The sequence below is a fragment of the Emydura macquarii genome, unplaced genomic scaffold (assembly GCF_026122565.2).
Source record: "Emydura macquarii macquarii isolate MOO-44397 ecotype Brisbane River unplaced genomic scaffold, CSIRO-AGI_Emac_v2 contig_1390, whole genome shotgun sequence".
In the NCBI taxonomy this organism is placed as follows: domain Eukaryota; kingdom Metazoa; phylum Chordata; order Testudines; family Chelidae; genus Emydura; species Emydura macquarii.
Genome location: NW_027131527.1, coordinates 22928155 through 22945466, shown reverse-complemented (window position 1 = coordinate 22945466; position 17312 = coordinate 22928155). Strand labels below are relative to the sequence as shown.

At 36.5% G+C, this 17312-nt stretch overlaps 1 protein-coding gene across 1 annotated transcript in view; it reads left to right on the top strand.

The window, feature by feature from the left end:
- MARCHF5 (membrane associated ring-CH-type finger 5) overlaps positions 1-17312 on the top strand; it is a 61088-nt gene that overhangs the window by 12499 nt on the left and 31277 nt on the right. Inside the window, exon 2 of the mRNA XM_067552882.1 lies at positions 16180-16382. Coding sequence (XP_067408983.1) covers positions 16180-16382 — 203 coding nt within the window. The remainder of the gene's footprint in view (positions 1-16179; positions 16383-17312) is intronic.

The window sequence follows — 17312 nt, the reverse complement described above, 5'->3', positions numbered from 1 at the left end:
CATGTTATCGATTATAATGGGCTAAGTTTGCCCTTCTTACCATCTGGACTCTTCTCCCTCCAGGAGTCACCTTCTTACCATCTGGACTCTTCTCCCTCCAGGAGTCACTGGATCAAGACTTGCCTTTCAATTTTATATTGTTTGTGTATTTTAAGTTGGCATAGGATAGAATTGTTAGCCTAAATATTTTGCTGTAAAACACTGTGAAACTTGAGTTTCCTAATACATGATTGTGTAGAAAAGAAAAAAAAAAAACATTTTCAGAAATAATGTGAGATAAACAGAGTTTCAATAGTCTGAAATGTTTTGAAACCCTCTTAAAATTTGCTGTTTGAAAGATTATTGCAAGTCATTGTCCAAATCCGCATATGGCAGTGGAGTGTGAGTCACAGTGCCAGTTTAAGCCAGGCAACCCAAAGGATATAGGTGTTCTAAAAGGAGTCTGAGAATCATTACTTGTATATGGCACTCCAAATAATGCAGAAGTTAGTGATGTCATTAGTTATTGTAAGAGAAACACAGAATCCTAAATTCAAGTCTGGACAAATACAAAATTTGCCAGCATTGTTTTGTTTTGTCAGCACCTTTCGGTTGTTAATTTGAAGTAATGTAGCATCTTAAGTCTGTAAAGCATGTTGCGATCCTCTGGGATTAAACTGATTTCATATTGAGAGCATTAGAGTTCAGTCATCCACCATCATGCATATAATGCAGCTAGCACTGGGATGAATTGCAACACTACACAATATTTTAGGAGATGAATTGAAAAAGTATACTGTACCCAAACTGAAGCTATAGAAAACTAATTGGAAAAAAGAATACAATTATCAGAATTTGGCAGAACATTGGTTTAGTACCTCCACAGTTATAAAGAAAATGCATTGGGATCTTCAGTGACCACAAGTGGTCAGGACCTCTGTTTTAAGTGTCCTTTGAAATATTAATATGGATATGAAAAATCTCCTTAAGTGGCTGGCACCAGACTGCATTAAATTATGACTAAGCATATGTATGCAGGCCAGAATAGCTTATTAATGGATATTATTCTGTAGACTAAATATAAATTTACTTGGATAGTTTGATCATTTGAGATTGTTTTCAAAATCGTTACCTTCTAAATGTTAAACAGGTAATCTGAAACATTCTGAGATAAAACTGTGTATGACAAATGTTCATCAAGTAGAAATTGCGCCCTTTAATTTTAACTTGAACATTAACCTTCCCATTTCTACTCTAATAATTATCTTCATGACATGTTTTAAGATAATCCTTGCTGGAAAAAAGGGCATGTAACAAGTGCAAACTAAAGTAATAAGTAATGTGAAACAAAGTGAGAGATTTTACAAAATTTAGCTTTTTCACAGGTCAGTAACTCAGATAAACTGCCAGATTTTTCATGAAACTTTTTCTAAAACTCCTTCTCTGACCTGAAGAAATGCTGGTCCAAATAATCTTCATGAAACTAAAAAGCAGTGAAAAATAAGTTTTAGAATAGAAAGATTTTTGCCACATTAAGTGCAGAATTATTTCCACAATTTCACAATACTCTTTAATTTGTCACTGTTTGAGTTACAGTGGTTTAACAAGCAGAGTAGTTTTCCCTGTCTAGAGGCATAGGTTTACTTTTTAATACTGCCACTGTTTGGGAATTAGTCCTGATGACAGTACATCAATCTGGAGTGCATTTGAACCATTCAGCAGCAGAAGGGGCTTCTCAGTTTAGCTTTGCATTAAGGATCTTCATACAATATTGCATCAGTAGCAATTAGTGGCATGACTCCAGGCTATAAAACTTTTTTGTTACTTGTAGTGATAATTCTAGAACAGTGAAAGATGAAGATGTGAGTTAGATTTAGAGTAGTTACTTAAAAATAATTTAACAGCAGTGGTAGATTAGGGCTGGCGTACAGTGCAGAAAAAGCTTTTCAGAGACTGTGTGAGAAATCAGTCTTGTACATAATTTTTAAAAAGTAGAATAGTAAACACTTACGAGATGTTTGTTCTGAGCTAGCGTTGTTCAGATTATTAGTTCTCTGTATATGCACTTATAAAATGAACTGTTCCGAATGGAGAGGAGTTTTGTCAACTTTGAGCTAGATTCACAAAATAATTTTGGCACCTAAATCCCAGAATCAGGCCCTACTGGGATTCCCCAAAGGCCTGCTCAGTTGCAGCTGAACCATGTAGGTGCCTATATTTTTGCAATAAAAGTTCTCTAGGTGTCTGTGGTTTTGCCTCTGCATGTGTGCTCTGCAGCTGTACAGCAGACAGCTGGATGCCTAAGCCCCAGAGTAATTCACAAAGCGGGGAAAGGTAGGTGTTCTTCCACCTAACTTGCTTATGGGGCACGAGTCAATAGATGAGTTCTGAGTTTGGATTGGGCCCATATAGGGAAGCTTACACAGAATAGCTGGAGGTAGGGAGAGGAGAAAGAGTACCCCCCTCATAACTTTTAGCCCAGTGATTAGGGTACTCACCTGGCATGTGGCAGACCCCTGATTCAAGTCCCCCATCTGTCTGAGAGAAGGGATTTGAACAGGTATCTATCACCTCTCAGACGAGTGCCCTCGCTGTTGGGCTATGGGATATTCTGATTTGGGGCTTTCTCAGTTTGTCGTGTTGAAGTTGTTCCACTTGGGATAAATAAAGTCATTGGGCCAGAGAGGAAGAGAGCATGCAAGCATGAGTAACGCTCTAGATCAGTGGTTAGAGCACTCACGTGGGAGGTAGGACACCCAGGATCCAGTCCCCCTGCTTTTGTCAGTTTCATTATTTATCTCTAACCACTAGGCTAAAAGTTGAAGGCGGTGCCTCCCCCGCACTGTGCTTTCTTGCAAAAACAGCATAGAAGCCTAATACTAAGAGAGGGTTTGCGGCTGAGAATCCCAAGCAGAGGGAGATGTCTCCCTGCAGCCTGACCTGAGGTACCTATCTCTGAAAGGGATAAGGTGTGGCATCTAACATTGGCTGCCTTAGGCTAAGTGCCTGGCGTGCGGGTTTTTGTGAATCCCATTCTCAGGAGCATATTTCCCTCCATTCGTTGTATAGGAAGTATGGCTGTCAAGCAATTAAAAAAATTAATTGTGCGATTAAACAATAATAGAATACCATTTATTTAAATATTTGTGGATGTTTTCTACATTTTCAAAATATTGATTTCAATTATGACACAATACAAAGTGTATAGTACTCACTTTATATTTTGTATTACAAATATTTACAAACACTGTAAAAAAGAAACAAAGTAGTATTACAATTCACCTCATACAAGTGCTATAGTGCAATCTCTTTATCATGAAAGTTGAACTCACAAATGTATAACTATGTTTAAAAAAAACAAAAACTGCACTCAAAAATAAAACAATGTAAAATTTTAGAGCCTACCAGTCCACTTAGTCCTACTTCTTGTTCAGCCAATTGCTAAAACAAACAATTTTGTTTACATTTACAGGAAATAATGCTGCCTGCTTCTTGTTTACAATGTCACTTGAAAGTAAGAACTGGCGTTCACGTGGCACATTTGTGTTTTCAGTTAATCACAGGCATTAACTGAGATTAATTGACTGCCCTAAGAAGTTTAGGCACCAAACTCAGGCTTTGTGAATTCCAGTGATTTTTCTAGATTTAAAAGGCATGGCAATGCTCAACATTATCACCCCTAAATTCCTTTGTGAATCTAGCCCTTTGTCTCTGAAAAGAAATTTGAAGAGTAACCGTGCAAAAATATACAGTAGGAGCAAAATTGGAGGCATATACAGTATCTTCCATATTGTTACTAATATATAATAAGTATGGGAAAGATTTTTAGGGGGCAGAGTTTTAACAAAATTTAGCATTTTTCATATTTCCAGGAGTCCCAGATCTTCACTGAACTTGAATAAAATGTGGTCATTTGCATCTGACCACATCTTTTAATGTTCACTTACAGCCTTTAGAGGCTACAGTTAGTGATAGACCCTTGGAGTAAGATAGCAAGATGAAACATAGCATGTTGTAACCGGCCAGTAGTCACCAAAGGCTGCATTTTCATACTAAAGATTGATCATCAGTGGATACATTGTATGATTCTATGGAGTAAATTTTGGCTACCCCTGCCTTATATAAACAAATTAGCTTCTGTGGGAAATTTTTTTTAAAAGACAATTAAAAAAAATATTGAACAAAAGCTTAAGATGGAGTTAAGGTTGAGAGTATGAATCAATTATTTGAAGTAAAATACGTTAAGAGATTTTTGCAGTTATTCCCATACCAAGTATTATAAACCCTGGAAACTCAGAGTTAATGTTAAATTTAAAAGAAATCCAGACATGTTAAGTTGTGGAAAAATTAGGGCACCCAAACAACCTTCATTCTGCCTCATTGTGACGTCATATAATAAACATCATTAAGGCATTTTAATGTTTGTGGCTCCAGATTAACATCTTTAAAAATAAATTTGATCTAGTTTTTTTTCTTGTTTCCTTTAGTAATTTTATTTTAGCTTTAGTTGCTGATGTATTCATTCAGTCTTAATTCACCTTAACGCAGCTTTTGTCTGGAAATTTTGTTTTTACTTAATTTTCAAACTGGAATGCAGTGTTACCATGTGGTACTTCTAATCTGAATATATCAACTTCCTTAATTTTAACTTTTATGGTCATATTCACTGGTATACTCTGGAACAGATAAGAGCAGCCAGAGCATACAGGACTGTTAAACTAAGTTTACAGCATTGCCAAAGCAGCTAGAGTGTATATATACCCTCTCCTCCAAATTCCTCGTGCACCTCTCCACACTTTCCTGTACACACATCTTAATTTCTTCTGCGCTCCTGTTCCCTTCCACTCCCCACTCACCCCTCCAAAAAAATCCCATCTGTTTTCCACTCATTCACTCTCAGTAGATCTGGTACAGCAAGCAGTTTTTGAAAAGAAATATTTAGGATTATCTGTCACCAGTGGCTGGTGCATAAAAATCCATTTCAGAGAAACTCATGTATAATTTCCCTCTTCCAAAATGGATGTTTATCCCATGATTCTCAATGTGACTGAGGTCATAGCTGCCCTGAGTTAAGGTGTCCTTCAAAATGGCTACCGCCTTCCTTTGTTTCCAGAACAATAGGAGAGGGAAGCCATTTTGAAAGAAGGCAGTTTTACATTGGATGCTATGTAATAGAACATCCCCTTTGAACAAGAAACTCAGTTATGAGAAGTGGAAAAAATAGGACCACAATCTTTTATTAAAAAAAAAAAAGGTTTCAAATGTGTAATAACTGCACAAGATTTCAGTGAGTAAGGAAATTAAAGCATCTGGTGTTCCGTTAAATCATTATAGAGAGAAATGGTCTTGATAGTACTAAATTTTTTAAATTAATTTTAACTAACCAATTTACTTGTAAATTCTCAAATCCTTTACTCAGAGTAAGTGCTTTAATCTTGGGGAAGAAGTACTACATTAATCCTACATAAAGTGGTTAAAAACCTGCTTTAAACGCAAACCCCTACTCAGTCCAGTCTTAATTATGGAAGCATGAACAGTCCTTCTGTGATGTGTTAAATTGAATTATGCTTCTCCTAGTTTCCAGAGATCCAGCATGATAAAATTGAGTATTATTGGTGGTAGATTTTTTTAAAGTTTGTTGGCAAGTATTTTTACTTACAAAATTTTGCATTTAAAAAGAAGTCAGAATACTTAATCTGCCTGCTTTACCCAAGGAACGTATTTAAATTTGTATTCAAATCCTCATGATTATAATGTAAAAAGACATGAAGAAAAGTTCTTTAAAAACCCCATCTTTGTATATCATAAAGGGCTGTAATGTGATTGACCACTTTTATGGATTTCATATGTAATCAGATTTTCATTTGTTCCAGATTATTAGGGGTTGAGTGTTGTCACATGTCACGCAATAGGTAGCTTTCTACTTTTTCTCTGTATTCTTGCTTACGGGATATGCACGTAGGCACTGCTCAATGTTGAGCAAATTCTAGGAAACTTTGCTAACTGCACAAGCATTCTCTTGTAGCAATGAATATGTTGGAACAGACTTTAAGGATTGCTCATTTAGTCCTGAGGATATAGGAGCTTTTGGGGCGAGGGGCTCTTTTCCCCCCTCCAGGTTTTTTATTACATACAGACTAGCTCCCTAAAAACAACTTCTTGTTTTAGTTTTGTTTTGCAGAGAACTGGATTGGTGAGATTGTCTTTGTTAATTCTTACTGGTCAAAATAGATATTTTGAAACTGGAGATTTTTAGAAGCATGGAGGAGAATGTAACTGTAATTCCAAGGCTGAAATAATTATTTTGGCATGGGTTTTTTTTTTTTTTTTTCTGTTTTTCTGTTTTTAAAGTCAAGACAGTGTTCAAAAATACATTAGTGTTGATTTTGGTTTTGTAGAGAGCATCAAGGAAAGAGGTTTGAGTTTCAGTCAGAAATGATGCTTTGTTCCACCTAGTTAGCCTTTTCTACTTCAGGTTGTTATCTGAGTAGTGATCTGATTCAGTAATAGGATCAAGGTCATGTTTTATTCAATATAAGAAAATGGAAAATCTGGCAAGAACCAAGATACTTGTGTTGAAGTAGTTTTCTTTAGTTCTTTCTGCTGCAGCCACTGTCAATTGAAAGATAAAGCTGATGACAGAATACAAGGGATTTGCTATTTATTATTCATAACTGACTAAAGGTTTGTGTGTGTGTAGGTCTCTTATGGTTTTAATAGTTGTATGGCAAATTGGATGAAATAATTAGAGAATAATTTTAAAAGATGCATATATTGTTGATCTATTACGCTATGAAAAACAAAAATGTCTTTAATTGAAAAAATCCATTATATTTTGAGTGTAAAACCTCTACCGAGTTTCATCCAAAGGATACTCATTTAATGACTAATGCAATATGTGTTGGCAGTGGCACTTTGCAGGCCAGCATTGACATTTTGTTTTGTCAGTATTTGAATAGACCTTAGACTTCTTTGGTTAGATGGCATCCTGCAGTAGAGCAGTCCACAGCTTTAGCTGGGCTACCCAGTTCTGCCATGGAACCTCATTTATCAAGAATAAAAGCTCCAAACTGGATTTCTAAGGATGACACACCGATTCCTGTGGTGGCGGAGACTACATGACTGCAGCAGTGTCTTTTAGGGGTGGGGTGGGACAGGTCTTGGACTTTTGTTTTGCTAGAAAGTAGCAACTACAGGAACAAGGTTCTCCTGGCTTTTTATCTCCAGTAGACCATGTAGAATTTCTGTCATGGCTTGGGTGCTCCACTGATTGCTGTTGCCTGCCTGTCTGTTAGAGGATTGCTTTACCAGCAGGACTTCTAGAAATTCTGCAGTCTTCACTTTTCTATTCTCTGACTCAGAAGAAGGGCAAATAAACTTTTAAACTTCTGAGGCAGAATCCCCTGAATCTTCTTCTGTCTCAGGAGAACTGATACTGGTGAAATAGGTTTCCAGGACTGAGAGAACCATTTGTACTAGTTGAAAGAGAATGATCTCCCTATATACCTTGAAGATGAGAGTAGAAAAATACTTCGTGATTTTTAAAAAGATGTCGGGGGTAACTACAGAGCAGCATCTATTGCTGAAATAGTGGCTGACAAGAATCTAATATTAATTGGGTGAGGAAATTTTGGGAATGCTACCTAGCAACTGCTTGTATAAATCCCTTTGTAGTTGTACTAAATCCTTAGTTGTAATTTTCTTAAATGCTGATACTTCGAGATGATCTAGATCAGGAGATGGAAAAGGCCTTCGGGATTTTCAAATGTGTAGACTCTCAGCCAGGAGCTGCTATTAATGCTGCATTATTCTTCAAGGAAATCATGGAATGGCTTGCCCAGTTCCATATAGATTTTGCAATACAATCAGAGATAACTAAGGAATGGTGCAATTCGTGTATTACAGTCCTTATTGAAATAGCTTATGTCTCTGTTGTATTAGTGGCCTGAATAATCAGCTCCTTGGTATCAAGGTTAAATTTTGTTTTCAGTCTAAGCCAGCAAAACAGTTCTGTAGGAATCTTAAGTTTTCATTTAAATACTCTGTTATAGCAGTTCTTTCAGACAATCCTGGCCTAGTTATTCAATGCCTATAGCCAGCTACTCTCCCTGTTACAAACTAAATCCAGATTTTGCTCAAAAGCAGGAGGAGTGAAGTGGTTATTTTGACTTTCCCTTCATTCAGCATTTAATCGGAGAGAGATGCCACTTTCCTAACTGTGGTTTATGATATCAGAAGGGTATTATCTGAAATGAACAATGGTTACTTCATAGAATTTCTGACTTCACTTTCAGGACAGTAGCCTACTCCATCACTGTCTTCTCCTGTTGTGTTCTTCAGTTATATGGCCACTGTCGTGGCCTGAACAGTTTTGTGACTCTGGGGATAGACTTGTATTTGTCCCATTGGAGGAGAGAGATGAGGAAGGAATGTTGAATAAGAACTTAATATAAACCTTAAACTCAATAAAATGATGAAAAGGGATCATCAGATCATCTAGTCTGACCTGTGTATCAAACCATTACATTTCACCCAAGTACTCATTTTGCTGTATTCTAAAGTACAAATCCCTCTCTTTCACAAGAAAGGCAAATTTGGTGCTTCTCTTTTATAGCTTGACATGGATACTGAGAGTATCTTCCTTTCTGAATCTGAATGGTCCACTGATATAGTCAGCTCTGAGACTCAGATATATCTGGTAAATCATCACTGAGCTAGCTGTACATAAATTCTACAGAGATCTTTCATCTTTTCTTTTCAGGGGAGGTTGAGAAGATGACAGCTTCATCTTCAGGGTCTTCTCAAGGTCAATAATGTTTTGGATGGTTCCTGTTGTGTCTCGGATAAGTAGAGATCACATTGACAAGAGTGATCCATGAGCTTCTGCTGGCAATAAGTCACGGCCACTGTCCTTCTCATGGATTGAAGTTTTGTCATCAGGTTCTTAACTGTTGGCTGTTATGGCTAATGACAGCACTTCTGGACACATCTGCAAAAGTTTAGTGGTTCAGGTTTGAGCCCTGCAAACCTGCAGATATTCACTTTATAGCCACAGATATCTGCAGACCATTTGTGTTGATCGTGGATGGATGCAGATCCAAATTTTGTATCCAAAGCCCTGAAAAACTGCGGATAATACCCGCGGATCATTTTTGTGAATCACAGATCGGATGTGGATACAAATTTTATATCCATGTAGGATATAGTTTAGGACACACTTAAAATGACGGGATCCCAAAAGTGGCAAATTTGAGCTGGAACCCAGCCACCTATCTTAGTGTGGGATTCAGTGTTCCATTCTTTCCCATTTTTAACATGTAAATGATATCACTGGAAAAGTTTGTTGGAAGTGATGGAAAAAAAATCAGTACACTGATATGTAGCTGTACATTTCTAGCTTTGTGCATTCTGCCCAGTAGTTGCACACCTAGAAAGGATTGTAGGCTGAATGCGTGAAAGCTGACTTTGTTGAAGCTGGCCAGCAATAAGGGTGATGGTGGTCAGAGATAAATATTATGAAGAGTGCAATGCCTGAGAATGTTTTTATGAATAGCAATGTGTTTGGTTTGTCTCACTTTGTGGATGGAGGACTCCTTGTTTACCAACCACCACGAATCCGTGATTAAGATGTTTCTGACGGGCTTTAATTGGCACTGATTTTACTTGTTAGTAGTGGTTTCACCATTGCCCCCCAGTCTCTTGTCATTTTGTGGCTTGACTGTTGTTGTTCCTTGTACTTGGAGCATTTTTATCACCCTGTCACCTGGACCGGCTTCGGGCACATAAGGGCAAAAGGGCCATAAAAATGCCTGTGGCATTACTGCTGATAAAGCCTGCAACATTGGGACACTTCCTAAAAAACATTAGCGCAGACACAACTGAAGTCATACTTCGGTGTTAATTCCCCAATGAGATGAACAGGATCTATTAGCATGTATTTTTCAATATCTCAGTTTAAAGACAGATGAACACAACCTTCTCAGTGTGAACTGATGTAGTACTATCTTCACAAGCATAAGGGCCAAAAACCTGCAAGATTTTATGTATAGTAGCAAGCTTCATAGCCATAATTCATTGCCTGTGCAGTCCTGCTAGTTTTAACAATATTAGAAGCTGAAATGGAGGGAGTGCTCAGACTTAATACAGTTATATAACATGGTGAACAAAATACCAGAGTCCTGCCTCTACTTACAGCTTCTATCATTGCTATTACTGGTGGAACTGCACTGGTGATGTATTATGGCTGTGAAATTTTCAAGTGATAGAAGGCCAAAGACTAAAATATGTGACACAGGAGACCTTGTCACAAAATAGCATTGTGGGGTTCTTCGTGGTCTCATCTACTCCAACTCAGACTTGCTTAGTTTAGAAGTTTAAAAATGTCGTCTTTTTTTTTTTTTTTTTTTTTTCCCCTAACTGCCTACCCTTCACACTTGTCTAGAATCTGAATGTCAAGCTGGGTATTTTCCTTCGCAGGTATTATACCAGTAATGCAGATTCTGCAGACCCAATTCTGCATCTCAGATATTCCTGTGCAACCTATATTTGGTACACTTCCATGAGTGTAACTTAGAGGCAGAAGTTGGCATGTGGAAGACTCCTGAAAGCTCTTAAAGTTCTGGATCCAAAAACATCTTACAAAGTAGATATGGATAAAAAGAAAGTGGGGTGGGTGTTTAATTATGGTATGGGACAGAAATAAGATTTGGGTGACTTATCTGTGCATTTCTATAGCTTCAAATGTTTTGGTTTCTTTTAAAGTTTGATTAGTCTGAATTTCCTTGGTTTCTGATGACTGGCTTTTAACCACGGTGTTTTAACTGTACTTAATCCTTAAATCACTGATGTGTTGTCAATCTTAAATTTTTGGTCTGATAAATTCTGAACCTAGAGAGAGCCTTCATATTTCCTATGCTTTTTTGAAAAATATTATGGAAACCTTTTATTTAAGGACAAGCAAAAGGAGCTGGGTATAACCTTTTGAAAGCAATATATCTTATTACAGCAAAAAAGTATCAGCATTGGGTGAGAGTCAAGACCTTGTGCCAAATTTGACCTTGAAGCCATCTAGCCCAAGTACCACCACTTGCATTTATCAAGTCCTGATTAATTTAATGTGGGCATATAGTTGTGTGGCCAGTCATTTCTGTATACAGTTATCTAATTTGCATGTACAAGTGTGTGCATAAACTGAAAACATAACTCAGAAGAATTAAATCTTTTAAAAACATTACCCTGTCCTAAAGCTTCAGTTGGATTGTCATTTTACCCATTTTTTATTTCTAAATTCGTGCAAAAGAGGTTTTAGTGATTTATCAGCAGGAATCTGACTTCCCAGTGATTCTATTCTAAAAGCAACATGGAATAGTATACTAAGTTGGAAGTAGCAGACTAGGGCAGTTAGTGGTTTTCTCTTTTTAAAATTGAATGAACTGAGCAAAACTTTCAGAAGTTGGATTGGTTAATCTGAATAAACAGACAGGACAGTGGCATGAATATCATCTATCCAAACATCTGGATCTAAGCCACAGATGTTAATTACCATTTTAAAGGCTTTACCAGGCATTCTTACTCTGGTTCTCAAGCAGCAGTTCAGGGTCACATACAAAAATGAGACATATTGGGTGTGTCAGTAAACTATTAAATCTAAAGGTGTGTTGTGAATGTTATCTATAATACATATTGAATTTATGATTCAATTAAATGCAGTATAAAAATGCAGAGTAGAGAATTACATATTTTAAAGTTATTTCATCTGCAAAAGTGACTTATTTAATGGTTTGGATATCAAACTTTGGGAAGTTGGCATCTGCTTATAATTTTCTTGCATTAGCACGTTTGATTTTTGATTCCCTACATTGATAAATGGGTCTGTGGCCCTTCAGAGTACAAATAGCTGCACATTTAAGAACTGCTTACTGTTCTAAATCTGTTCTTTTTTGCTTTGAGCGATAATACCCATATGATCTTGGGGTAATTGCTGTGTGGAACATTTGGTAAATGAATTCTGTTCAGCTGCAGAACTGATAGCAGTGACTGATGTGTCTAAGTGCATTAGTGGTTTAATACTAGCTTGGTTGGAATACAGAAGTAGCATTTATTCAATGTTTTAAAATACTGGGTTATGTGCATGATTATTTTTTTTATTGAACTGAAAGGATCTCTTTTGCACTATACATTTTCAGTACTTTGCTTGGTATTTTGGAGGCAAAAATGTAATACCTCAAATTCTTCCCTCACATCAAAAAACATCGTTAATATTTGTTCATTTAGTAGAGTGGTTCTTTTTAAGTTAAAAGTGTTTGTACTATTTGTATTTGCTAACTATCTTAATGTCTAAAATAGTGAGGAAGGAAATTTATTATAGGCGACACTGATAGCAATAACTATAGTTAAGATAACTCAACATTTTCCCTTAAAAGATACTGTTTTTCATTAATTATAACTTAGCCAAAATTAAAGTTTGAGCTGAAATTTCCTATTATGGGTATCTGCCTCAACTAGTTTAATCTAAAATGGTTCAGCCATTTGAGAACAAGATTAAGGAAATATATATTTGCTTATTTAAAACCCAAAAACCTTACATCCATTGTTTGTTGAAGCTTTAGCACCCCTGGGCTTTAGAGCATAAGATTGCCTTGGTCAGGGATGTGCTTTTTGCTGTCCCTGTGGGGGGTTGGAAGTGACCTCTAAATTTGTCCAGGTTATGAGCCTTTGAAAAATCTCAGTTCATACATGCAATATGGAGAATTGTTAGTTTGATGGAATCTTAAGAGAATTTAGCTATTTGTACTGAGTATGCTTTAGTACCGAACAGCTCCTACATCTCTTACAAATGACATATGCACCTACGTCACAGAGTGACTAAGCATGTTCCAGAATGAGGCTGTAGGCTCTGAGTAGGAGTTTCCCTGCAAATGCTCCTCCTAGCTAACAAAGGCTACTGTGGCACCAGAACTGAGAGCAGGGAGACTCTCTCCTTTGCTCTCGGTGCTTTCTCTGGCTCTTCTCCAGGCACCACAGCAGGGCACCTAAAAATCGATATTTTTTGAGAAAAAAATCGGATTTTTATTTTGTTTGAATTTCAAGTTTTTTCAGTTTAAACCTGTTTAAAATGAAATCTGAATTTAATATAAAATATCTTAGTCTAAACATATAATATCTTAAAACACTTAAATAAAAAATGTTGAATCTGTGAGTTTCTATCAAAAGCTTTTGAGTTAAAGGCTGCTTTTCTATATAAAGGAAGAATGGGGAAGGGTGGCTATCTAACTTTTGAGGTCAAGTTTTATAAATATGGCACAATAGGTCATGTATTGTACTAAGAGCGTGATCCTGTGTGGGAGCTAGGGGTTTTGCTAGTGGGTGTAAGAGACTGGCAATCCTCCCAAGCATTGGGAGCCAGCTTCTGACTCCAAAAGGACACCATGTGTCTGATCAGGATTATCCACTAAGCCCACCTGGGTGGTCTCATATTCCTATTTTATAGCTTCTCCCTACCAGAGTTCTCAAATTTTGAATATTTGACTCCACCCAGCAGGGGAACTTAATCTCCAGCTCCTGTATTCAAAACATTTAAAGTTATTTTGTTCAATAAAAATAAAATTTATATGCCATTTTGTGTTTATTTAAATTCCAGTTACCATCCTAATGCAGTTTAATACAAATCATGAGCAAAACATTAATTGATCAGTGAATTAGCCATATATCATTCATCATTTTCTAGCATATTAAAAATGAACAATTAGTAATAATCTGAAAACATTAAGATATATAATTTGCTTAACTAAATGTATTTAGTTATATACTGCACTCTCCTAGTTAGCAAAATGATGTACAAAATTTAGTATAAAAGCTCTATTTAGTTGTAAATAACCATGTTTTAATAGTTATATCAAGCACTGAGAATGCACCTTTCTTTAGAAAATAACTGAAGTACAAATGGAAAAGTTGGTTTAAATCAATGGTTTAAATCAAGGTTTTCTACTTGATTTAAATCAAACCGTCCTTAGCACTTCTGGAAGAAGCTCCCTGACACGAATGCAGAAGGGTGAGGAATGGGATGAGGTGAGGATTCGGAGCATGGGCCGGGAGGGGCAGACAGGGATGGAAGATTGGGGGAGGAATAATAAAAAGGGAGTTAGGAAAAAAAAAGGCAAGAGCTGTAAGAGGAGGATTAGCAGCAGAAAGGGACAGGGTTGTATAGGAACAGAAGGGTTCATAATCACTAGAAAAAAAACTTACAGGACCTAGAACTGAACCCATTAGTCAGGAGTCAACATTCTTTTGCTGTCTAGCATAGCTGTGAAACTTACTGGCAGTATGACTCCATCCCTCTCTAATGGCAGTTGTGTACACAATTCTTTTACTGTTGTTGGTTACTCAAGTAGTAGAGGACTTTACCATGGATGTAAAGATCCCAGCCTTGCCCAGCATGATGTGTATGTTGGTGATCAATATGGTACCACGTGATGAAATTTGGTTTGTTTTTAAACTTTGTTAATAACATTAAGGTTGCAAAAGCAAACACTCAAAAGCTAAGAAATGCCAGAAATAAGCCACTTTGCGCCTATGCATTAGTCTTTAATTACGTGATCAACACTGGGTTTTTTCTACTGAATTTCTGCCTCATTCAGTGCACAGGATGAGTAATTATAGCTATAAAAAAAAGTAACTACCTTAAAAGTCAATAAATAGCTGAATAAAATTAACATGTTTTAAACAGTTTAAGGGGACACTACTTCATTACTTTATAAGAATAGTTAGGGATTTAACACCTTAAATTATTAAACTTGTTAATATTAACTTATTTTCATTACCTAGTGTTTACCTTTTGTATGCCATTCAGATGCTTATAAACCGACTACTTTTTCCTCTCTGGTTCTTGTACACTCAGTATTTGAGTGGTAAACATAGCAGAAGGATGTTTAAATAAGATAATCTGCAGTTAAGCATTTCTTGAAAACTTTTCCCTTCAGCAGTAAGTATTTCTTTTTCAAAATCTAATATTGGATCTTATGTTTTGGGGACACTTAATGGATGTCTCAAATTAGACAATGACTGCCTCTTAAAATCTAGCTGATGGGGGCACCATTTTAATGAGGCAACTGAAAGATTTGCAAATTTTATTGCAATTATTTCTTAATAGCAAACTTCTACATAGTAAGGAAGCAGGTAATATAACTCATGGAATCTGAAATATTTTTAGACTCTACCATAGCCCCTAAAATTAATTAATATATGAAATTAGGCAGCAAAAGATAATTCAGTGTAAAACAAATGATGGAATCATTCATTTTGAAATTTTAGAAACCTTTTAGGCCAGAACTATATTTCACATTTTTTTTAAAACTATATCCAGAGTGCCTGGAAAAAGTGCATGAATGGTTAGAACAGGGATCTGGAACTTAAGGAATTTGAGTTCTCTTCCTTTCTACACAGGTCTCATAACCCCTTCATTCCTTAATTTTCCCTAACTGTAAATAATCCATCCTTTGTAAAATGATTTGAGATATTTTGATGAGAGGTGCTATCTAAGTGCCAAGTATTGATACTGTATCCAGATAACATTTACAGCATTGTGGTTATTTTTGTAACTAAAGTGTGTATTGTTGGTGCTTTTGTAATATTTTGCTGCTATACAAGTGGAGTACTGTCATACTTAATTCCTCAACTCTTCTCATTGTTGGGAGTTTAAAACCAGTATGATGCATTACAGCACTTTGTGTTAGCCTTCATCACAAACACACAGTGGTTTGGACTTTTCGTTTTGCAGGGACTGGACTACTGGCATAGCTTTCTGTTTTTGATGAAAACAGACAGCAAAGCATGTGTTTTGCAGTGGTTCTTAGGTGGGTAGAGGTGTGGATAAAATATAAAGAACATGTACTTTGCAAATATCTATCAAGTGATTAAGATTTTGAGCCTGCAACCTTGATATTGATTAGTTGCTAAATTATCAAACTGAATTAAGAGTGTTTAATAATCCATAATATTTTAAAACTAATATTTTATGGGCAGTAACATTATTGCTTTACAAATAGGAAAAGGTTACTCTGCAAAGGAAGTATTGATGTTTTTGGTGCTTCAAGAAGGAGTCACAAGTATAATTGCCCTCTCCAGGTGTAAGTTTAAAAAAATAGTCCTTTACCTGTAAAAATATTATTTTTAGGTGTTATATACATGTTTGTTTAATTACAGAAGTTGCTGGGTGTGTTTTGCTACTGATGAAGATGATCGAACAGCAGAGTGGGTGAGACCTTGCAGGTGCAGAGGCTCTACAAAATGGGTTCACCAGACTTGTCTACAGCGCTGGGTGGATGAAAAACAGAGAGGAAACAGTACAGCTCGAGTTGCATGTCCTCAGTGCAATGCAGAATACTTAATAGTATTTCCAAAGCTAGGTAAGAGATGTGCAGTGAAATTCAAACAGTGTAATTGTTTCAGTATTCATACTCTACTTATTTTATGCAAAACTTCCAGTATCTAACCTTTTTTTTTTTTTTTTTTTTTGGCATGTAAACTTTTCTATTTTGTGAAACACACTAGGGCTTGTTAACACATCATTTAAGTTGTTGTGCTCTTTGGAAAACTGATGCAGAAATGTGCAAGTAGTGCATTTGGCCTGGCTCAGTTCACTGCATCCTCAAAACTTTGGACAGCTTCTACCCTATAGATGAGCTGAGACACAGAGACCAATAGCTCACTATAATCATGCCCAGAATCCTTTGCCAGCCTGTAGAGGAGACTGCTTTTAGTCACCTGAGGAGCAGAGAAAGGAGCCTACCTGCTTTGTAACAATGTCCCTAATGCTAGGTAAAAGTATTTTTGTATTTTATTTGTATAGGACATGTCCATGAGTACTGCTGTGTGCTCAAGAGACAACAGTATTGTAGTTGTGTTTTGAGGAGTCAAAAAAAGAAAAGTGGGATACTATTTCAAGTTCCATACATACGAGTTCCCAAAATACTGCTCACAATAGATTGTTGACCTCTGTGGGGCTTCAATATGTACCTGGTCTCTGTTAGGCTTCTTCTTGATTGGGGTGAGGGGAAATATAAGTGTGGTATCTCCAAACTCCACCCACTTGTGTCACAAAAAGGAGGTGTCACTAAATTGTGCAGTTCTTTGATCCTTCTCCTTCCTTATATGAAAGATGAAATAGTTAACAATATTGACATTTAAATTGTCACTGGGTAACTGAGTTAGCACTTCACTAAGATGAATGTGGTAGTTCACACCTCAGTGCTTTTTGTTCCAGACTCTCTGTAAACTCATGTCTGCTTTAGTTCCTCAGTTTGCATTTTTGAGATTTTCTTTGCAATAATGACAGC